The sequence below is a fragment of the Eptesicus fuscus genome, chromosome 2 (genome assembly GCF_027574615.1).
Source record: "Eptesicus fuscus isolate TK198812 chromosome 2, DD_ASM_mEF_20220401, whole genome shotgun sequence".
NCBI lineage: Eukaryota > Metazoa > Chordata > Mammalia > Chiroptera > Vespertilionidae > Eptesicus > Eptesicus fuscus.
In genome coordinates, this window is record NC_072474.1 from 14,945,081 (window position 1) to 14,970,274 (window position 25,194).

General features: G+C 41.7%; 1 protein-coding gene across 2 annotated transcripts in view; it reads left to right on the plus strand.

Moving 5' to 3' along the window:
* FBXO33 (F-box protein 33) overlaps positions 1 to 3,769 on the plus strand; it is a 29,077-nt gene extending 25,308 nt beyond the window's left edge. For both annotated transcript variants that reach the window (XM_054725517.1, XM_054725520.1), the window contains one exon: positions 1,734 to 3,769. In XM_054725517.1, coding sequence (XP_054581492.1) covers positions 1,734 to 2,005 — 272 coding nt within the window. In that variant the 3' untranslated portion in view covers positions 2,006 to 3,769. The remainder of the gene's footprint in view (positions 1 to 1,733) is intronic.
* Positions 3,770 to 25,194: the final 21,425 nt, after the last annotated feature.

The window sequence follows — 25,194 nt, forward strand, 5'->3', positions numbered from 1 at the left end:
TAAATTATCCTATCTAATAAAGAGGGAATATGCTAATTGACCATCACACCCTCACAAAGATGGAGGGAATATTCTAACTGACTGCCATGCCCTCAAAGATGGTGGTGCCCACAGCCACAAGATACCGGCGCCCTGTCCCCTCAGCCCCGCTGGGGTGGCCGGCGCACAGCATGGCCGGGCCCGCCCCCAGGTGGATCTGGCCGCTCCACGTGCCTGCCCACGGAGTCTCCCAGTCCCCTCAGCCCCACAGCCGCCCAGGGCTGTCCGAGGCTCAGGTCACCAGGGTGAGCCGAGGCTTGCGCTGCTGGCACTGGCAGCAGCAGGTGTGATGGGGCGTCGCCTTCCCCTGATCGCCAGATCGCCTCCCGCCCCTGCAGGCTCTCAGACTGTGAGAGGGGGCAGGCCAGGCTGAGGGACCTCCCCTCCAGTGCATGAATTTTCATGCTCTGGGCCTCTAGTATTACTTATAAGTAGGAAGTTACATCTCTACCCTAAGGATTCTTATCCAAGTTCCCTGTTACTTTTTCTTCCATCATGTGATTAATGGCATTTCACAAAAATGGTATTTGAAATCAATTTATCTAAGAAAACATACATATTTACTGACAGTAAAAATATTTCCTGTAATCACAGATCTCTTAAAAAGATAACATGGAAGGAAGAGAAAGTATGATTTTTTTTCATTCCCATTGCCTCATCTTCTAGATTCTAGGTATTACCATATTAATTTATATGACTTGGTTTTTTATTTGGTGGTTCCACTGATTGGGCATATTCTTATTTTATACTGGGGCCTTTCATCTTAATGTGAACTGTTCTCATCTGGAGAGAGTTTCATTCTGATAAATTAGAAAAACATTTTACTTCCTTTTTGATACTTATAAGACATTTACAGGATACAAATTAGGAAGTCTCTGTGAACATCTTACACTCCCTTTATTACCTCTGTTTCTTTTAATTTTAGCCGCATTTGTGTCTTGCTTTTCAAGTTTTGTTTTGGTAATTTGGTCAGCCAGCAGAGATAGTAGCAAAGAATAGACCAATGTTGAAGGTAAAAAATAAAATGAGGATTTGTATGGGATAAAGAAATGTTAGGTTATTCAAAGTTAGTTTAACCTAGTCTTTTTAAAGCTTTTTTTCTTCTTTTAATAAATAAGATGTTAGATATAGCTAAGCCCCCCATCCATTCCCATTTTATTCCTTCCCAGAGGTAATTATTATTCTGAAGTTAGTATATATCATTCCCATGACTGTTTTGCACTTTACATATTTGCTACTGACAATTAACAATTTATGTTTAAAGTGTCACTTCATAACTTTGGACTATGAATGATTTTCACTAATGAAAACACCAGTTTCATTATGTATTATTAATGGACACATATATATGAAGTAAAAAAAAAAATTCTTTATGCTACATCATTATCCAGTAAAAAATTATATTTTAAACATCTATGATTTTACTAAATGTGCTATCAGAATAGGATTACAGGACCTTTCATTTCACCACCCACAGTAAATTCTTGGAGTCAATATAAAACTTAGTCTCTTTTTTTTTTTTTTTTTTTTTTTGCTTGCTAAACAATCATACTTCCTTCTCAAATCTCTGTATATTTTTAAAGGAAAAGGACCAAAGTAGTCATTGTGATACCAGTCTGTGGAGAAGATTAACTTATATAGACAAAATAAAATGCAAGGAAATTATAGTGCTTGTGTTTTGCTTTTTTTTTAAGGTTACACAGTGTGGGCACACAACCTCATCGCCATTGCTCGTCTTCGTGGCTCTAATCTAAAAGTACTTGAAGTCACTGAAGAAAGCATTGATTTTGACCAAGGTGAACTGGCCGACCAGGATGTGGATCCAGTGCATAACCTTATTGAGCAGGTATCCCTGGGCCTGGGTCAACCTTGGCACGCAGTCATGGACATCGAATCACTCAGTGTCTTCACTGAACCAAATCGTCATTTTTACAGAGAGATGCAAAGCTTTAGTGAAGACATTTAGCTTTTTTTTAAATGTACAATTCCTGTGGTTACATATGCAAGTAGGGTCTTATTATGTTTTTTTCAGTAGTGTGAATTAATCCCTTTGTGCTGTGTTTAATCAGTATTAGCTTCATAGAATTATATATGTATATTCTACTTCTTGATCAAAGAACGTAGTCGGGTATTGGATTAGAAGTTCAAAGTGACAATGTATAGGGCTTTCACGGTTAATAGACTTGTTACCAAATCTTAAAGATACACAACCGAAGGTTGTCTGAGGTTGCTGGCTAACTTTATTTTTCACTGAGTTACTCTGCATTTTTGATTATTTTATTCTTTGTGTGTCAGAGCTGAACTCAGGAGCCAAAATATTTTTATACATATATAGATACATACCCATAGCCTGGTGGATTTGTATGCAATATACTGCATTCACGCATTCTAATAGCATTTCATTAATTTTTATTTGAAATGGAAGGGAGGATAATGTCCCAAATGAGTTACCTTTAACAGAAAAGCCAAGATTTTAACTATCATTACATATATAAAATTGATTATCACCAATTACCATTCTGAATTTTGTATAATACTAGGTTAGAATCTTGCTTAACCCTTTTTTTAAAATGCATTTACATAAACAAGTACTCAAATTGTTAGATTTTTAGAAACTATATCTGACATGATTTTATTTATCAATTATATTACACATTCAAGTTAGCTTTTAAACCCAGATTTCAAATAGTGGAGGAAGAAAGAAACTATATTCCAGGTAAAACCACCTAAAAGAAAATAAAAAAACAGAATTGTAAACACACATGCTTGCAAACAAACATTAGTCGTGAAATCCCTAGCAACAAGTCACTGGATTTTTCTCTGTCAGCGCGCGTGTCAGCTGCCAAAGAATAGACTTAACTGAAGAAGTGCCCACATGCTGGCAGGGGCCGGCCCACTCTGGCCAGCCAGATTCTGCTAGATTGTAATATTTAAGGTCGAATTTCGACCTATGGTACACAGCTGTGCTGTGGCTCAGTCAGCAACCTCAGAACTCTGAAAAACAAAACACAAAAAAATAAAAAAAATAAAAAAACATGCACCTGTTTCACTGTGAATAGTGAATGTAAAGGAAGAGAGGAAAAACTGAAAACTTGTTCTATCACAGGTATGAGCTGCTATAATACATGAAGAACATTCCATGAAGTATGTTTTAAAACCTTGTTATATCTGAGAGGCTTTAAAAGCCGATTTAACTGTTTCAGGGCAACCGCGGTACAGACGTGGTCTCTGTGAGACTTCCACCTGACCCCAGTTTTAAGTGGTACGAATGTTGTGCATTTAATGTTAAAGGACAGTCTGCAATAATAAAGTAGCCAACAGGGGTGCCCAGCAGTGCTGAGACCTGGCTGCTCTATTGTAAGCTTTGGAAACACAATTTATGCAACAGATGTCCAGATATGATTCTATTTATGGAAAAAAGTTTATATGTGTTTTACAAATGGTTTTACCATCTTATATTAAAATGACCTTTTGACAGGTGTGCACTGTTTTGTCTCCAGTGGGCACATACCATGCGGATTTTATATGTACATCAGTAGTGTGAATCCACTGGCACAGTGTGTGTAAATGCCAGATGTGGTGAGATTTTATCTTATAAATGTGATCAGATAAAATAACTCCTGACAGAAACTGTAAGGAAACCAGCTGAATGTTTGACCTGATGACTGATGTTATATGGTTTATGTTAAATGTATATTCTTTTAATCAATGAATAAAGCATTAAAAAGTGGTCGTTGATATATAGTTTGTTTATGAAGCATGAAAACTTTTAGTATTAAATAAACTGTAATACTTCTTATTTTGTGTATAATTATGTTAGCTCCTATTGTAATCTGAGCAGTGAAGCTCAAATTTGAAAATATATCATAAATCTTAATCTGAATAGTTGGGAAGAATTTAATATTTTACCTCACCTTGGCTATATATAAGCTTAAAAGCAAACAATAGACTGGTTAGTACACAAAAAAGCGACTTACTTCTTTATGCCAGTATTAAATATATCATTTATAAACCCCTATATTGCTTTAGTTTGGCTTTGCAGTCTTCATTCTTGGATGTTGAGGCAAACAACTATCATTTATGAAGAAAATGGCTCTTTTCCTTCCATCCTTAATCATTCCAGATACAGTTTCTTCTAGGCACTGCCTCACTTTGGAACTGTCATCATACCTGCTGCGTCCTTGTTAGACACATCTAACTCCTCTGAGTAAATCACCATGTTTATGTATTTAAAGAACCAAATAGTACTCAAAAATGTATAAAAAAGGAAAGCCTATTTATATATATGAGTAATACACAAGTGTAGGTTGGTATAGTGAGGCACAAAACTAGGAGACTTGACATCTGTTTTCTGCTCTAAGCTCTGACTCTAATGCTACTTGAGCCCAGACTCTTCCTTGAGCTTTAGTTTCCTCATCTGTGAAATGAGGGATTGGACTTGGTTATCTAAAACTCAGATTCTTCATCCGAAGTTTCAACCCTGTTAGTCAAAAGCTTAAAGACATCTTTGAACAAATGTATTAAATAAAATACTCTCAAAACATAGCTTACTATGAAGTTTACATATTGAAAATTACATTCACACTTCTCCCACCACCCTAGGAATTAAGAAAGTTAGGGATTCAGTGGAGCCGGGCTTGGAAAGAAAGTGTGCTTATGGTTGAACACATGGTTTCAAAACCTAAATTGCTTGGGGCCTATAGCATGAATTAGATTGGATCTCTACAAAGCCAGTATATAAAATGGTTCTAATGGAGTTAACACAGGAAGGTATGAAAACCCAGTAACTCCCCACATTGCCTATATCAAGGTTTCCCAACCTTTTCATGTCCTGACACAATTAGAAAATATTGTACAGCAAACTGGTATAAACTGGAAGGAATTGGAGCAAAAAATAGTCGTTTTTTTAATCCTCACCTGAGGATATGTCTTGTTTGTTTGTTTGTTTGTTTTATTTATTTTAGAGAGAGAAGAAGGGAGAGATTGGGTGCTTCCATAGGCACCCTGACTGGGAATCAATCCCGCAACCTGGGTATGTGCCGTAACCAGGAATCAAACATGACCTTTCGGTGTACCAGGATAGCACTCCAACCAACTGAGCCATACTAGCCAGGGGTCATTTTCTTTATTCTATAATTGATGAGAAGAATAAAATGAAGATTTGGGAATCATGAATTTGTATAGAACTGTCAAATAAAATCTTGTCATGTTTTAACTGATAACCTCTTAAAAATTTTAATATTGCCATCAATGAGAAACCCCCCACAAATAAGTGATTTTTAAACCTTTTTCTTTTCACAAGCATTCAAAACTTAGGAAGCTGAATTAAACTTAAAAAATTTAACTGTTCCCTAGCGAGTTTAGCTCAGTGGATAAAGCATTGGCCTGCAAACCAAAAGGTCCCAGGTTCAGTTCCGGTCAAGGGCATGTACTTTAGTTGCAGGAGGCAACCAATCGATGTGTCTCTCTCACATTGATGTTTCTCTCAGTCTTCCCTCTCTCTTCCACTCTCTCTAAAAAAATCAATGGAAAAATATCCTTTGGTGAGGATAAACAACAACAATAAAGAAATTTAACTTCTAATTAATAGTAAATGTGATATTGAGATTTGTTAATTAATTTCAAATTCAAGTGATTTTTTTCATTATAAGTGTTTTAAAATAACAATGCTCTCGTTTATAGTCTCCTACTTTTACCATGCCACTAGTTTAGCCACCACCGAGAGCTTCACTGCTCAGCTACCAGGAGACATACTTGTAAGTCTACGAGAGGCCTGTGGAGCCCCCTCCTCTCTCTCCACCTCCCAATCCCCTCACACATCTAGGGCTTCACACACCTGGGCTTTCCTGTCTTCTCTTAGGATACCTGGAATATACTTCTCTCACAGCTTCATAGCCCCCCCCCCACCCCCCCGTCCATGATGAACAGTGGAACACTCTGCATCTGGCAGGGGCATAGCAACTGCTCTCCAAGAAGAGGTTGAAAGCATCTCTAAGCAACCAGTCAGGGCTCCCAGCCACCCGGAATTCAAGTAGCCTGGAGGGCCATCACTCTGGTTCAACCTGCTAACTTGGCTTCCTGGTTGTGGAAAGAATTTGGAAGGTATATTGTGAATAAATTTTCAGGACACTTGAATCATCCTTTCTAAAAGATGAAGAAATTAGCCTTGGCCAGTGTGGCTCAGTTGGTTGGAGCATTGTCCCATGCACCAGAAGGTCTCAGGTTCGATTCTGGCCAGGGCACATACCTAGGTTGCAGATCCAATCCAGGTCAGGGTGCTTATGGGGGAGGAAACTGACTGTGTCTTTCTCATACTGGCGATGTGTCTCTGTCTCTCTCTCTCTCTCTCTCTCTCTCTCTCTCTCTCTCTCTCTCTCTCTCTCTCTCCTTTCCCCCCTTACTCCCTCTCTAAAATCAATTTTTAGAATAAACTTTAAATAAAATATTAAAAAATTAAACAATGAGGGCAAAATAATTAATACCAAGTGTTGGCAATGATTGGGGAAGCACTGACAGTTGAAATTTGAATTGGTATAGCCACTTTGGAGAGCAAAATTATAGTATCTTATAAAGCTGAAGTTGCCCAGCAATTTCACTTCTAGATGTATTCTCTTAGCACCAAGTCTTTGATCATTTTTGTTCTCATAGTCCCTAAAAATCCTAAAGGAATTTTGAAAAACCATGTACTTCTTTGCAGTTTAAGTTAGACATACAATATTGGCCAAAATTTTAACAGTTTTCAATGTACTTTAGTAAATATCACTTAGCTTAGTGGATAAAGCATTGGCCCGTGGACCAAAACATATTTAACTGGATCTGAATGCCATAGTAATTCAGTACCTCCAACCATCATTCATTTTAGAAATACAATAAACTTGATGATTTGGAAATTTTACATCATTCGTTTTCCTCCTAAACTCATATATTTTGTCAGTTATCAATTTACTAGTAGCCCGTTTGCACGAAGATTCGTGCAATAGACCTTCATTCACCTGGCTGCCTGCACCAGTTTTCTGCCGGCACCGGGGACCCAGGCCTTGGCTGTGGCCACCGCCTTCTACCTTCTTTCAGGGTCCCGGTGCCGGCAGAAAACTGGTGCAGGTGAAAACTGCACCCTAGCGTCCCTGTGACCCAATCGAAGGAGCGAGCCAGTCGGCTCGCTCCTGCGATCGGAGCAGGCACCCGGCTGGCGCCCAAGGCCCGGAAAGCCCCGGGCGGCTTTCCGGGCCTTGGGCTCCGCCCGCACCCCAGAGTCCCTGCGACCCGATCGCAGGAGCGGGTTCGGCTGGCTCCTGTGATGGGAGCAGGTGCTTCCCTGCAACGGTTTCCTGGTGGGCTTGGTTGATGGGCGTGGCTTGGGCGTAGCGAAGGTGCGGTCAATTTGCATATTTGTCTATTATAAGGTAAGTGCCTCACCTCTGAATGCACCCTTCAATAGATGCTCTCCAATAATGGAACTCCTTTAAGTAGTGCACCCTTAAAGTCAGCACGATGTTAAGTTTTCTCAGAAAAAGGCATGCAGGGCACGGTAGAAGGAGTTCCCCAGGTAGGCAACCTGGGTGTAAAGACTTGCCGTGGAGCCCACCCCAGCCATGGGCCCAGATACTGTCCCTCTGTGACCTCGCAGCCTCAGCCTGACCTTCAACCCTTTTGACACAGAAACGAGCTCCTGGGTAGACCACATGCTTGCCACTGCCTGGCCTACTCTCTGGCTCTGAAGGCCTCCACATCTCCAGCACCAGACTCCCACTGCACACCCAGGCCACTGGTTGCTGGTTGCCTGCTCCCTGTGAAATGAGCCAGGCCAAGTATAAATTCTATTCCTGTTTTTCATTTCTATAAACACAAGTGTTAAAAAAACCTTTTTCACATAAGTAGATGAGAAGAGAGTTTTGTTATAATGATGGCATTCATTCTTTGAACTCCTGAGCTTATAAGACCAAATAATAAAAAGTCAAACTGATCTATCAGAAATTAATTTTGGTTATTTGGTTGATGCAAATAGTTATTCACTTTCTTGGCACTGACACCAATATTTCAAATTGTCTCTTGGGGGCTCCTGAGGTTAGGACATCTTAATATGATGCATTATAGTATAATCAGAAGTGGGTAAAAGGTATGTGCTCCTTTTATAACATGGGAATAGGGTAACTGCAAAATTAATGTAGGAAAGGAGAACCTCACCTTCTTAAGTTCATCCTGAGGCAGAACAGCTGTGGAAAATATACATGGAAGGTGAAAGTCTGTGAAGTTCCCTAAAAGCATACCTGCATACTGCATGGAAATGCTTTGCATACTCAACAGGGCATGTACCCCAAATTTCAAAACTGTAGCTCTAGAGATACTGCTTATATGACAAAAGAAACAAATACTAAAATGCTTATTTCCACATTATAATGAAAAAGCAGCAGCAGCCTAATGTCCATTAATAACAGAATGAATTTATTGCCACATATCCATACAGTGGAATACTACACTGGAGTCAAAATTAACTAACTAGACCTACATTTATTAAAATGGGTGAATCTCAAACAATGTTGAGTGAAAAAAGCCAACTTCTAAGGGCTATAGTCATAATGATGCTATTGATGTACATTTTTAAAAGGCAGACAAACTTAACTTACATATACTGTACATAAACACTTAATTGGAAAAACAAAACTTGACACAAGAGTGTTTACCTCTAGGGCAAGCGTGTCATACTCACGGGCGGCATGCCACTGGCCACGAGTTTGACATGCTTGCTCTAAGGCATGAGAGCAAGAAGTGGTATGGGCATGAGGACAACTGTATCTGTTTTATTTTTTCTTGGGGGAAAAAAAAAAGGCAAACCTTAAATTTGTTCTAGGTTATAAGTAAAAGAAAATTATATTACTTGGTTCTTTCTTATATTTTAAAAATATTTATAATTTAAAATCAGTATGATACAAGTTACCAATAAATGCATGTTTATGGACTGACTTGTTAATGATTGTGGCTGAGTCTAAAATGTGACCAAGGCAGGAGGATAGAATATTGCCTTCTACTCACTCACAAAGGAGTGCAGCATAGTAAACTGAAGGAGGCTCAAAGATCTACTGAGAGTTTAAAGACTAGATTCATTGTATGTAGGGAAGTTCTAAATAATTTTTTATTGATTGATTTTAGAGAGGAATGGAGAGAGAGGGAAACATGGATTTGTTGTTCAATTTATTTATTCATTCATTGATTGATTCTTGTGTGTGACTTGACCAGGGATTGAACCCATGACCATGGAATATCAGGATGACACTCTAACCCAGTGAGATTCCTGCCCAGGGCCTAAATATTTTTTTAGAATTATTTCAGAGAGAGGAAAGTTGAAGGAGAGAGAAATAGAAACATCAATGATTAGAGAGAATCATTGATCGGCTGCCTCCTGCACAATTCCTACTGGGGATCGAACCCACAATCCGTGTTCGATCAGGAATGTGTCCTGACCGGGAATCAAACTGTGACCACCTGGTACACAGGTCAGCACTCAACCACTGAGCCACATTGGCCGGGCCTAAATGATTTTTTAATAGATCATTGCAGTTTACTCTCTCTATATTTCAATTTAAAGCACTAGTGTCAGTAGAGTATTATTTCAATACTAGAGGCCCAGTGCACGAATTCAGGGCTGATCAGGGGCCATCTCCTCCAGTCCTGATCGGGGCCGGCTGGAGGGGAGGTACCACGGGAGGTTGGCCGGCCATGGGAGGTTGGCTGTGGGAGTGCACTGACCACCAGGGGGCAGCTCCTATGTTGAGCGTCTGTCCCCTGGTGGTCAGTGCATCATCATAGCAACCAGTCAACTGGTCGTTCAGTCAATTGGTCATAACAGTTGTTTAGGCTTTCATATATATATACTAGAAGCCCGATGCACAAAGATTCGTGCAAGAATGGGCCTTTCTTTCCCTGGCTGCCAGCACCACCTTTCCACTCCGGCTCCCAAAGCCACCTCTCTCTGCTCTAGCCCCGACTTCCCATGCTGCCCAGAGGCCCTGAGTGGCTGGGGTGGTGCAAAACGCCTGTGTCGTCGCCATGGCAATGACTCAAGCATCCCGCCCCCAGCCGCTTGGCGCCTGTGTATGCAAATTAACCCGCCATTTTTGTTGGGTTAATTTGCATACTCACTCCTGATTGGCTGGTGGGTGTTGCGAAGGTACAGCCAATTTGCATCTTTCTCTTTTATTAGTGTAGATATACTAGTAGCCCTGCGCACGAATCTGTGTGCCAGTAGCTCGCCAATAGCCCACTGCCACTCTCCAATAGCTCTCCACCTGCTGGCCTGCCCTCCTGTAGCTACCCCTGCCCTCCCTCCCCACTGCCCTGCCCCCTCCTGTAGCTCTCTGCCACCTGCTTGTAGCCAGTAGCTCGCTGCCACCCTCCTGTAGCTTTCCACCTGCTGCCCTGCCCCCCACCCCCCTCATAGCTTGCTGCCCTGCCCCCTCCTGTAGCTCTCCGCCTGCCTGCTTGTAGCTCACTGCCCCACCCTCCTGCTGATCCATGATCCGGTCATTACAAGGTCAGTCATTACACTTCACGGCGTAACAACTATTTGCATATTACATCTTTATTATATAGAACTAGAGGCTAGGTGCATGAAAATTCATGCACTGCAGGGGGGGTCCCTCAGCCCAGCCTGCCCCCTCTCACAGTCCGGGAGCCCTCAGGGGTGGGAGGTGACCGGCGATCAGGGGAAGGCAACGCCCCCATCACACCTCTGCTGCTGCCACTGCCGGCAGCGCAAGCCTCGGTCGGCCCTGGTTACCTGCACCTCGGGCCAGCCCTGGGTGGCTGGGGGCTGAGGAGACTGGGGGACTCCGGAGGCATGTGTGCAGCAAGACCAGGCTGAGGGGACTGGGCGCCGACATCTTGTGGCTGTGGGCACCGCCATCTTTGAGGGTGGGGCAGTCAATTAGCATATTCCCTCCTGATTGGCTGTGGGTGCCACCATCTTTGAGGGCAGAGCAGTCAATTAGCATATTCCCTCCTGATTGGCTGTGGGTGCCACCATCTTTGAGGGCAGAGCAGTCAATTAGCATATTCCCTCCTTATTGGCTATGGGCGCCGCCATATTTGTAATGGTGTGAGGGTCAATTAGCATATTCCCTCTTTATTAGATAGGATATATTTAAACATTATATAAAACAACCACAGCTACCAGTATTTTTAGTGTAGCCAAGGATCCAGAAGTACATATAAAAGACTTGTGGGACACAAAAGACCCTAAATAGCCACAGCAATCTTGAGAAAGAAGAACAACGTTGGAGGTATTATGCTACCTGATATCAAACTATAATATAAGGCTATAGTAATCAAAACAGCATGGTACTATCATAAAAACAGACACACAGATCAACTGAACAGAATAGAGAGCCCAGAAATAAACCCACACCTATCTGGTCTATTAGTATCTGACAAAGGAATGAAAAGGGTATCGTGCTAAGTACAATAAGTCAGTTAGAGAAAGACAAATACCATATAATGTCACTTATATGTGGAATTTAAAGAACAAGGTAAAATAGAAACGGACTATAGACACAGAGAACAGACTGATGGTTGCCAGATGGAAGTTTGGGGGGGATGGGTGGAAAAGGTGAAGGGGTTAAAAACTACAAATTGAGCCCTAGCTGGTTTGGTTCAGTGGATAGAGCATTGGTCTGCGGACTGAAGGGTCCTGGGTTTGATTCCATTCAAGGGCATATGCCCAGGTTGTGGCCTCAATCCCCCGTAGAGGGTGTGCAGGAGGCAGCCAAGCAATGATTCTCTCTCATCATTGATGTTTCTCTCTCCTCTCCTCTTCTCTTCTCTTCTCTCCTCTCCTCTCCTCTCCTCTCCTCTCCTCTCCTCTCCTCTCCTCTCCTCTTCTCTCTCTCTCTCTCTCTCTCTCTCTCTCTCTCTCTCCCCCTTCCTCTCTAAAATCAATAAAAATATTTTTTTAAAAACCTACAAATTGATATTTACAGAATAGTCACAGGGATCTAAAGTACAGCATAGGGAATACAGTCAATAATACTGGTATAACTATATATGGTATCAGGTGAGTACTGGCAATATTGTAGGGAACACTGTCTAACCACTGTGGTGTACACCTGAAACTAATACAAAATAATACTGAATGTAAACTGTAACTGAAAAATAAAATAAAATAAAGAAGACTTGTGGGGCCAGATTATTCCCGGCACTAATACTTAAAGGTGTGACATACAAAAGAGCCACTTCCATTCCCTTTTAGCTCACTTCTCTTCTTAATTTCAGCATCATTCTAATAAGCCTGTTTGTCAGATTTCTCAATGTACAGTAGATCGGATGTAGAGGGTAGGAGTGACTATGAAAGGCACAGAAGTTTATAAACTTGAAAAGAGAACTAATCTTAAGCCATTTAATTTGGAACTTGAGACAGACTTAAAAGACTCCTATAACAAAACTGATATATAAGGTGTCCCAAAAAAATGTATACACACTCTAACAGATGATAATTCACTTAATTTTCGCTCCTTTTCAAGTTTAACTGATTTGAAATAATGGCTGAAGCCAGACTAAGCTTTGAACAAAGAAAACTTATCCTGAAGCGCCACTAGACTTTTCTTATAGGGATACATAAAAGATAAAGTTTACAGTACAAAACCAGCAACAATAACGAATTGAGGGCACACAAATACCGAAATGATTCTTCATGTTTTCGATTCCATTGCTTTGCATTATCAGCAGTGCCTGGACCAGATGGTCATCAATTTGAAAATAGGCATTGAGCCCTGGCCGGTTTGGCTCAGTGGATAGAGCGTCGGCCTGCACACTCAAGGGTCCCAGGTTCGATTCTGGTCAAGAACATGTACCTTGGTTGCGGGCACATCCCCAGTGGAGGGTGTGCAGGAGGCAGCTGATGTTTCTCTCTCATCGATGTTTCTAGTTCTCCTTCCCTCTCCCTTCCTCTCTGGGAAAAATCAATAAAATATATATTTTTTAAAAAGAAACCAGGCATTGATAAAAAATTTATTCATTTCTGTAGATTCTTTTAAATTTTGAAAATGAACTGTATGTTAGTAAACACTGGTTTTATAATAACTCAAAGTATATATATATCTTATCTAATAAAACAGTAATATGCAAATCATCACTCCGCTACACTCACAAGCCACGCCCACCAGCCATGCCCACCAGCCAATCAGAAAGCGGATATGCAAATATACCTAACCAAGATGGCTGTAGCCTCGGAGAGTGGGTGGTTGTTGGAACTGGGATATTGGAGCCGAAGATCAGAGGGGAAGATCAGAGCCAGCAGGGGACCACAGGTGATCAGAGCCAGCTGGGGTCCCCTGCGGTGATTGGAGCCAGCTGGGGGTCCCTGCCCAGGGCCCGAGCCTCAAACAGAGGCTTGCGACATTGGCTGGGGGCGGAGCGGGGTGCTCAGAGCCACCTGGGGGTCCTGCCCAAGAGCCCAAGCCTTGGCCAGAGGCTTGCAGCCTTGGCCATTGGGGTGGAGCCTGGCGATCGGAGCCAGCTGGGGTCCCCTGCAGGCGATTGGAGCCAGCTGGGGGTCCCTGCCCAGAGCCCAAGCCTCTGGCAGAGGCTTTAGGCCTTGGCTGGGGGTGGAGCCCTCGAGCGGAGCCAGCTGGGGGTCCCTTCCCAGAGCCCAAGCCTCTGCCAGAGGCTTGCGGCCTTGGCCGTGGGTGGAGCTGGGCGATTGCACCAGCTGTGGGTCCCTGTGGGCGATCGGAAACAGCTGGGGGTCCCTGCCCAGGGCCCGAGCCTCAAACAGAGGCTTGAGGCCTTGGCCAGGGGCGGAGCCTGGCGATTGAGCCAGCTGGGGGTCCCCTGCCAAGGGCTGGAGGCTTTAGGCCTTGGCAGGGGCGGAGCCGGAGATCACAGGAGATAGGTGTGAACTACAGAGGAAATACCTTTTCTGACCGCTCATTGGCTAAGCTCCCTGTATGTCACTGGTAATATTCTTAGTAACTTGGGTATAAGAATCCAAAAAGGTGATCTAGGGCTTTTCCACCACACTCCTGGAGAAAAAAACGAAGGTCCGCTGCTGGAGGGCTAAGAAATGTCATAACCTGCCCTAGCTGGTTTGGCTCAGTGGATAATGCCTAGGTTTGCCAACCGCAGAGTCCAGGTTAGATTCTGATCAAGGGCATGTACCTAGGTTGCAGGCTCCTTCCTGGCTGGGGCCCAGGTCAGGGCTCATGAAGGAGGCAAGCAATCTAAGTATTCCTCTCACTTTGATGTTTCTCTCTGTCTTTCCCTTTCTCTTTCACATTCTCTAAAAGTCAATGGAAACATATATTCAGGTGAGGATAAAAAAAAAAAAAAAAGAAATGTCATATTCTATGAAAGACACATCTTGAAAATGCCTAAAGAAAGTTGTCATTTTTTCTTGGTGAAGGGACTGGAGTCTGTGTTGATGAAAACACCTTGGTGGCTGCAGTGACTTGCAGTGGCTCCAGCAGTGGGGTGATGGGGCTGGTGACTTTCCCTGATCAGCCTGGTTGTCTCTCACAAAGGGAGGCCAGACTTCGGCTTAGGCCCACTCCCCATGGGGAGTGGGCCTAAGCCTTCAGTAGGACATCCCCTGAGGGCTCTCAGTATGTGAGAGGGGGCAGGCTGGGCCAAGGAGACACGCCCCCCCCCCCAGTGCACGAATTTCGTGCACCGGGCCTCTAGTATGTGTGTATATATATATATATATATATATATATATATATATATATATATATACACCCTGTATCTAGAAATGATAAATATTTGTAATGACTCCATATCAGTAGTAAAATACATTATCTTCAGAATACGTAATAAATTAACAGAACATTTAATACATTTTAGAAATATTTTCACACAAGGTGGTTAAAAGAAGGGTTGGTTGTTAAAAGAATTTTAATCAAGAAATATTCACTTACATGAAATTTTCTGAGAAAACAGGTAAAATAAGACCCCTATATTTATATGACCTCTATTCTGCCACTCTTTAAATACAATTATACTATTAATAGGCAAACACTACTGGTTTCTCACCTTAGTATTTCAAATGTATAGATATTAAATGTTAAAGTCTCATACTCTCCATGTACCAGTATTTTGTTGTATTTCTTGAATTGCATTAACTGCCCTTGATATATATTTCTGTGTGTGTGTGTGTGTGTGTGTGACCAATATTATTGAATCACAAAGCAACAGAATGATTGTGTAGGTATATGAATTTATGTGGAACACATAAGTGTATGTGGCAATGTTGAAAATGTAAATGTACTACATAACCTAACATATGTGTATAACTTCATTCTAATTTTTAATAAACAAAGTTATACAGTTGGTATATGGTTAACCTACCTACTGACAAGAGACAGGCAAGATAACTGTAAAATTAGAATAGTTACTACATTGTCACTGTAATTATTTCTGGAAGTTAAAAACTCTACTTACCTAGGATGATATGTTGTTAGAGATTTTTCAAGTGATTGAAATATATATATTTTTGGTCCTTTATAAACATGATTTTATCTATGTTTATGTACCCAACAAATTGAGAAAAAAATTTAAAAGGTTAGCCCTAAGCAGTTTGGCTCAGTGGATACAGCGTCGGTCTGTGGACTCAAGGGTCCCAGGTTCGATTCCGGCCAAGGGCATGTACCTTGGTTGCGGGCACATCCCCAGTAGTGGGTATGCAGGAGGCAGCTGATCAATGTTTCTCTCATCGATGTTTCTAACTCTCTATCCTTCACCCTTCCTCTCTGTGAAAAATCAATAAAATATATTTTTAAAAAATTTAAAAGGCTAGTTGACCACAATGCAGTTTTGTTAACCCATTATTAATAGACAGACTTGATCATGTTTTCCACTGAATTAATAAAACCAATGGACTATTTACGCATGTTGTTATCTAAAAGGCCATCAAATTAACAGATCCAAATAGTTCAAACCTAGGTAGTTACCTATCTCATTTCACCAATTTAAGAAAATTAAATTCTCTTTTGATCATAGTGAATACTTTGATAATACTTCCTATTATATTAATAATAATTTTATTAAAATATCAAATAGATAAGTGAGACTTTAAGCTTCCTTTTTTAAAAGATATATTTTATTGATTTTTTTACAGAGAGGAAGGGAGAGGGATAGAGAGTTAGAAAGGGATAGAGGGGGTGTCCCTCAGCCCAGCCTACACCCTCTCCAATCTGGGACATCCCTCTCACAATCCAGGACTGCTGGCTCCCAACCACTTGCCTGCCTGCCTGCCTGATTGCCCTAACTGCTTCTGCCTGCCAGCCTGATTACCCCCTAACCACTCCCCTGCCAGCCTGATCGACGCCTAACTGCTCCCCTGCCGGCCCGATTGCCCCTAACTCCCTCCCCTGCTGGCCTGGTCGCCCCCAACTGCCCTCTCCTGCAGGCCTGGTGACTCCCAACTGCCCTCCCCTGCTGGCTATCTTGTGGTGGCCATCTTGTGTCCACATGGGAGCGGCCATATTTGACCACATGGGGGCAGCCATCTTGTGTATTGGAGTGATGGTCAATTTGCATATTACCTCTTGAATATATAGGATAGAAAATTAACAAATATTTACTAATTTCAAAGACAATTAAAAAGGACTTGAACATACAAGATCACAGGAAATGAATTATCTTTGATTGAAATAATTCAAAATGACAAGTTCCACCCAAGAAATGGTAATAAAAAATTTAAAGCACTATTTAGATCATGTGCAAACAAAGGAAAGTCAGTATAATTATGGTTTAATATAGTAACATCAAAAACTTGGAGAGGGAATGTACCTCAGTGTAATAAAGGCCATAGAAGACAAGCCCACAGCTAACATCATATTGAATAGTGAAAAGCTGAAAGCTTTTCTTTTAGGATCAGGAACATGAATATGGTGTCAATTTTTACCACTTCTATTCTACATAGTATTGAAAGTCCTGGCCATAGCAACTAGGAAAAAAAAAGAAAGAAAGAAAAGAAAGAAAAGAAAGGAAAGAAAGGAAAGAAAGGAAAGAAAGGAAAGAAAGAAAGAAAGAAGGAAAGAAAGGAAAGAAAGGAAAGAAAGGAAAGAAAGGAAAGAAAGGAAAGAAAGGAAAGAAAGGAAAGAAAGGAAAGAAAGGAAAGAAAGGAAAGAAAGGAAAGAAAGGAAAGAAAGGAAAGAAAGGAAAGAAAGGAAAGAAAGGAAAGAAAGGAAAGAAAGGAAAGAAAGGAAAGAAAGGAAAGAAAGGAAAGAAAGGAAAGAAAGGAAAGAAAGGAAAGAAAGGAAAGAAAGGAAAGAAAGGAAAGAAAGGAAAGAAAGGAAAGAAAGGAAAGAAAGGAAAGAAAGGAAAGAAAGGAAAGAAAGGAAAGAAAGGAAAGAAAGGAAAGAAAGGAAAGAAAGAAAGAAAGAAAGAAAGAAAGAAAGAAAGAAAGAAAGAAAGAAAGAAAGAAAGAGAAAAAGAAAGAAAGAGAGAAAGAAAGAAAAGGCATCCAAATCACGGAGAGGAAGAACACTGTGTTTGCATATGACATGAAGCTTTACAGATGCTTCTCGACTTACGATGGGGTTATGTCCTGATAAACCCCATCCTAAGTTGAAAATATTCTAAGTCAAAAACGCATTTAAGACCCTGGCAGGTTTGGCTCAGTTAGAGCGGTGGCCCGCTGATCAAAGTGTCTCAGGTTCAATTTTGGGTCAAGGGCACATACTGCGGTTGCAGATTCGATCCCTGGCCTTGGTCGAGGCATGTGCAGGAGGTAACCAGTTGACATGTCTCTCTCACACCAAAGTTTCTCTTTCTTCCTCCCCATTCCCCTCCCTCCCGTTCTCTCTCTAAAGATCAATGGAAAAAATACCCTCTGGTGAGGATTTTAAAAAAAGAAAATGCATTTAACACACCTATTCTATCACATATCATAGGTTAGCCTACCCTACCTTAAATGTGCTCAGAACACTAACAGTATTTAGCCTACAGGTGGGCAATTATCTTGAGTTCCACCTCAAGAGTAATTGCCTTCTTCTTCTAACCAGAAGCAGGAGACACAGTTGGGTGTTTTTAGACATGATGGGATATGAAAACACAAAACACAATATCCAAAAAATACTGGCAACAGTACACTGTACAGTATTGGCTATTTACCCTCGTGATCATGTGGCTGAGAGCTGTGGCTTGCTGCCACACAAGAATAAGGTACCACAGGAAAAGATAAAATACTAAAAATTCAAAGTACAGTTTCTATTGAATGCCTATCACTTCTGCACCATCTTAAAGTCAAAATAATCCTAAGTTGGGGACTCTGTACATATAGTCACGTGTAGCTTAACAACAGTGATACATTCTGAAAACTGCATTGTTAGGCAATGTCAGCATTGTGCAAAAATTGTAGAATGTAGTTACACAAACCTAGATGGTACTTTTATACAACTGGCAGTGCAGTTGGTTTATTTATACCAGCATCACTACAAACACATAAGTAATGCATCATTATGGTGTTAAGATGGCTATGACATTACTAGGTGATTGAAATTTTCACCTCCATTATAACCTTGAGACCACCATCATATATGCAGTCCAGCACTGACTCAAATGTCGTTATGTAGTGCATGACTGTAGTAAACCCTAAAGACTGAACCGAAACACTGCTAAAACCAATCTGAATTCAGCAAAGTTGCAGGTACAAAAAGTCTATTGTATTTCTAAACACTAACAACAATCTATCCAAAATGAAAATTTAAAAAACAATCCCTTTACAATAACATCAAATTAGAATAAAATATTGAGAAATAAAATTTAACCAACGAGGTGAAAGATCTGTACACTGAAAATTATAAGAAATCAATGAAAGAAATTGAAGAAGACAACAGTCCCACAGGGTACTGGTTTGGAAATGGAACTTTATCCCAAACTGGAAGAGTAAGAGCCACCCCCAGGAATGTTTCTGGACTTTTTGAAATAATGGCTCTTTTCCCTCCTGAGATTATAAACACTAAATACCATGTAAGTCTGGAAATGCTACAACTACATGGAGAGATAATATACCTGGGAGTGAAACTAACAGAGAGGAGCAGAGCAAACAGAAGAGAAAGACCATATTTTGATGATATAATTTAAACTATCTATACTAATAAAAGGGTAATATGCTAATTAGACTGGACATCCCTCCAGACAAAGCCACGGTGGCGGGAGCTGAGGCAGAGGCGGTTAGGGGCAACCAGGCCAGCAGGGGAGGGCGGTTAGGGGTGACCAGGCTGGCAGGGGAGGGCGGTTAGGGATGATCAGCCCAGCAGGCAGAGGCAGTTAGGGGCAATCAGGCAGGCAGGGGAGCAGTTTGGGGCATCAGGCAGGCAGGCAGGTGAGTGGTTAGGAGCCAGCAGTCCCAGTGGTCAGACATCCCCCGAGGGGTCCTGGATTGGAGAGAGTGCAGGCCAGGCTAAGGGACCCCACCTCCCATGCATGAATCTCATGCACCGGGCCTCTAGTCTCTCTCTATAAAACCCTAATATGCAAATAGACCGAACGGCAGAACAAATCACCAGTCACTATGTGTGCTGACCACCAGGGGGCGCATGCAGAACATGGCGGGCACCAGCCACGGCGGGATGGTGGAGCAGGTGAGCGGGGATGCCAGAACAAGGCGGGGTGCCGGGCACTGTCATCAGGGCGAGCCTCTGGTGGTTACTGAAAATTCTTTGCTCCCACGTGCCACGGTCCAGCTGGACACTTGCACCTACTGCCGGCACCAGCCATGATCGCTCGGCGCCGTCAGTGCGTGCAAGCGGCGGCTACCAGCCCCGATCATCCCTCGGGGCTTCTCCACCTCCCGCTGCTCCTGAGGGATTATATGGGCAGCAGCTGCTGCTCATACCTGCTGCTGGCGCCGGCCCCAATTGCTCTGTGCCGTCAGTGGGTGCAAGCGGGGCCGGTGCCATCAGTGTGTGGGAGTGGCAGCAGCAGGAGCGGGGCTGCCGTCAGAGAGGGGACTGGGGGCTACAGCAGGAGGGGTCGGGTGGGGGCATGGAGGATGGGCTGAGACCCGCCCCTGTTCCCACCGCAGCCTCACGGCCCACAGTGCCTTTTAAGGTGCAAGAATTTGTGCACTGGGCCCCTAGATGAATATAACTGTGAAACCCTGAAAGCCTTAGTTGCACAAACCGATATTACATGTATTTTCCTCAAATTGGTTTGAGCTGCATTTTTGTCTTGCAAGCAAGAAACCTAATACAATATAATAAACTTAATTACTCTTTATGTACAATTGTCAGAAAGCTCTCGCATATCACCAAAAAACCCACCATCTCTTTTGTACCACTCATATCAAATTCTGTCAAAGTTAGCTGCTACTCTGAAAGAAAAAGAAGGCTTAGTTTGCAAAGATTATAAGGCTAGATGCTTTTCTAAATAGACTCATGGTGAAACCTGAACCACACCTGCAGAAGCAGACTAAATATTACCAACCATACTCACAAAACAATTTCATAGCATCTAAGCATGTCTGCAAATTGTCTGGATTGTCCAGCTGGTTCCAAAAAATTTGATCTCCTTTCCTTTTAACAACCCTCTCTCCTCTGCTCCAAATTCTGCCCCAGAATATATTTTAGGTATGTATCCCTAAAAAATCATCTCAAGCCCAACGGGAGAAAAATATATGCAGAGATATTATACTATCATATATAACTAGAGGCCTGGTGCACGAAATTCATGCACAGGTAGGTCCCTAGGCCTGGCCAGTGATCAGGGCCGATTGGGGTCTTCTGGCTGCCAGCCGGGGCCTTCCTTCATTCCGCACCGCCCCCTAGTGGTCAGGACATGTCATGGTGAATGATCAAACTCCTGGTCTCCCAGTCGAACTCCCAAGGGGACAATTTGCATATTAGACTTTTATATATATAGATTCTTTATAATTTCTTAAAAAAAGAAAACAGCTTAAGTGTTCAGCAAGAAAAGGATGGTCAAGTAAACCATACTCACAAAAGGAAAAGCTCTGCACCAGGTGCTCCTGAATGTCCCCTAAAGGTCCCTCCAGCATCATATCTTCTGAATGGTCTGGTGGAGCCCGTGTTTCTATGGCAACCTTAAGAATTTTTTATTTGTAATTTTTTTCAATTACAATTGACGTTCAATATTATTTGCAACCTTAACAATCATTAAGGAACAACTGTCAGTTTTATGAACTTATGCTCAAAGATCTGCTTTAGATGGAAGGGATTGGAACAGCATGTATCAAGGCTGTTAATAAACTATTTTTGGATGGAGATTACACATCTATCTGTTAAAAAGAATATCTCAACTTTTCTTTTAGAGAGAAATAACAGTTTGTTTTATTTTTTACCTAATTGCCTAAAAGCAAATACCAGTGGCTGACCTCTGTGTATGAGGCAAAAGGTCAGTATGATATGTTTTTCTTTTTATCAGCTATTTTGCATTTAAAGTGAAAATTGTGTTTGAAATAATTTCTAAAAATAGAAAGTTAAGTTTACAAAAGCTGCATAAAACTATATTAGGTTAGGTTTAAGAATATGAAATTATAGACACATAATTACAATACAAAAGATAGTTGAAGAATAAGAGGCTTGAAGGAAGTACAACATAAAATGCAAGAAGTGCTTTTTGATGACTCTGAATGATTATGTTTTCTTCTGCTTTTGACCATATTCTAACTTTTCTTATAGGACTGTGTATTACTTTTCTACTTAAAAAATGATCAAAGTGGAGGGAAAATTGTACCACCAGGACCAAGAAGTATTCTTTCTTGAAATGTCCAAGCCTGTTGCATATCAGCCCAAAATAATGCTCAGTTCAATATCCTGAACTTTGACATATCCCTTTAACTATTCCTTCAGATGGTAGTAAGAGCAACAAAAGTAGAAAACAAGCTTCAAGGTGGCAAAGTAAACACAAGCATTTGCCACCTGCCCTTCAAGGACCAGTTGAAATAAACACAAAGAAGAGTCCAGAGAAATAAACCCTATAACACTGAAAAGAATAAATGGGGTCACCAACAAGTAAGGTTTCAAAATTTCATAAAAGACATAAGGAACAGATGGGCCCGGGTGGCATGGCTCAGTGGTTGAGCATCAACCCAGGATCCAAGAGGTCACTGGTTCGATTATCGGTCAGGGCACATGCCCGGGTTGCAGGTTCGATCCCCAATGGCAGCTAATCAATGATTCTCTCTCATCATTGATGTTTCTCCCTCTCTCTTCCTCTCTGAAATCAATAAAAATATATATATTTTTTAAAGAAACAGATGAGATTTGGTTGAAGGATAAAATAGTGAAAGCTGCTGCCTAGAACTTATCAGGGGCTGGGAGTCTATCTGCCTGACAGAACCTGAGGCTGGGCTCAGAGCCAGCTGTATACTGTGTGTGGAACTGGTGTAAGAGGGAAAAACAGGGAGCTTACCTTAAGCTCTACATACAGAATAACAACACTTGCTACCACCATTCCCTCTGCCACAGCCCCAAGCACAAAGCAGAGCCAAGATTTGCCTCCAGCTAAGATATTGAATAGATATTCCCTAAAGAAATCAAACTGTTTGGAACAAGCAACCTTCTAGTGAGAATGGTGTCCTAGATGAAACCCTTCTCATTTCGGTATCTGGAGGGCTTATAATTAGTCAACCACCTCCCTATGGGCCCACCCTAAGGTCAAGCCAGTCAGTCATAGATCTGTCTCCACCCCTGCCCCCCACCTACCCAAACACAAAGATTCCCAGTCTAAATCCTCACTCAAGAAAGAGATCTAACAGGAAAATTGTCTTTCTTACATAGAAAAAGGTATAAACTAGAATATATGATTTAGTCTTTCTTACATAGAAAAAGGTATAAACAAGAATATATAATTTGGTCTGATTAAATATATTTAATTAAGTACTTTCACATTTTTCTATAACCATAGTAAATATAGTTCTTAGCATAAAGACACAGCCTTTGGAGTTTAAAACATCCCCAATTGTGTAGCTGGCTGGTTAGCTCAGTTGGTTAGAGCATGGTGCTAATAAAACATCCCCAATTGCAAGATTACATAAAGGGAATAACATTAAATAACGATAATGATGCAAATGCTATTCAATGATTTTCAAATTTTAGATCAACTATGGACCAAGTGTAGAAGAGAGGTTATGCTGTAGGCATAATATATTAGCAACCTTGAAGGTATAAATATATAGCTAGGAGAATATATAGCTAGGAGAAACTAGGAATTTTGGTCAAGGTAGGGAAAGAAGAGAGGCAGAATAAAGGGAAGGAGTACTAATTGAGGTTTAAATATATTAAAATTACAAAATAACAGAAAGTGTTAATTTGGGTAAATATCAAACATGAAGAGGAAAGAAAAATAGGGATGTAAACAGTATAGGTGTAGTAAGTCCCAATTTTTCATCTTAACCCTTTGCACTCACTTACTTTTTTCTTGATTCCTTTATTCTACTCGGGATTTAATTTTTTAAATAACCCAGATTTTACAAAGCGCGGCAGTAGAATAAAAAACTGGAGTTTCTTCTCATACAAACTTATTTATTTGGATTTTTTTATATTTCAAATTATTGATACATTCAATACAATTCGACATACGAGCTGCTACCGATGCTAACCGTGTCGAGTCACACTCGACATCGGAGTGCAAAAGGTTAAGGAATACACAAACTGATAAATTTAATAAATCAAGTTGATAAATCAGAGATTAGAGATATAAGCATATCTTCTAAAATCCTAAAATAACCAGAATAGTGAAAAAGAGTTAATAGAGAAACTAACCAGGAAATATAACTGAGGATAAGGAATAAATGGGGCAAACTTGCTAGTCATCCTAAAATACTATTATTTGATATATTCCCATTTGGTTACATCCTATCTAATAGAGTAATATGCAAATTGATTATCACTCAAACACACAAGATGGATGCCCCCATGTGGACACAAGATGGCCACAAGATGGCCTGCAGGGGAGGGCAGTTGGAAGGGACCAGGCCTGCAGGGGAGGGCAGTTGGGGGCGATCAAGCCTGCAGAGGAGGGCAGTTAGGGGTGACCAGGCCGGCAGAGGAGGGAAGTTGAGGGCGACCGGGCCTGCAGGGAAGGGCAGTTGGGGGGGGACCAGGCCTGCAGGGGAGGGCAGTTGGGGGCAATCAACCCTACAGGGGAGGGCAGTTAGGGGTGACCAGGCCGGCAGAGGAGGGAAGTTGAGGGTGACCGGGCCTGCAGGGGAGGGCAGTTGGGGGACCAGGACTGTAGGGGAGGGTAGTTAGGGGTGACCAGGCCTGCAGGGGAGGGCAGTTAGGGGTGACCAGACCTGCAGGGGAGGGCAGTTAGGGGCAATGAGGCTGTCAGGGGAGCAGTTAGGCATCAATCAGGATGGCAGGAGAATGGTTAGGGGGTGATTAGGCTGGCAGGCAGAAGCGGTTAGGAGCAATCAGGAAGGCAGGCAGGTGAGTAGTTGGGAGCCAGAAGTCCTGGATTGTGAGAGGGATGTCAGATTGGAGAGGGTGCAGGCTGGGCTGAGGGACACGCCCCACCCCCTCCCACACACAAATTTCATGCACCGGGCCTCTAGTTACTTTAATAAAAATATATTTTAAAGCTAAATATATTCATTTATTCAGGAACCCCAAAGTATTTTAAACTATTCAACCCATGTCAAGTCTTCTTGTCTTCCACCATGCTTTCATCCAATGCTCTCCCTGCCTCCTCTATGCTTTGCTTCCTCAGTTTATTACCACTCTCTCTACTATGTTTGATTTGCCTTATCCTCTCTCCTCTTCTGACATAAGCCACAACTGGTCTTCCCTATCCTAAAGCAAACAAAAAAATTTCACTTGACTACAATTGTCTGCATCGTTCCTCTTCTGTTTCTTTTCTTCTTTTCCCTTTACTATTTTAAAAAGTAGTTTCTATTTCCCCCTGAAATCTGGCTTTTAAAGTATAATGATGCTTTTACAGTCCTCATTCTACTTAATATTTTATTCAAGCATTTCACACAGAGCCTTTCTTTTTACCCTTTTTTTTTTCCTAAGGCAGGATGAGAATGGAGAGGGAGTGAAATACCTCACAAGAACACTGTTCCAAAGAACACCTGGGCTGGCATGAAGTGTTCCAATTACAAATGCATCATTGCTTTGCTCAAGAATATTTAATCTCTGTCTTTTGGCACCAAAAAAAATCCAAGTAAACAACTAGAAACAACCAGCCTCTCAA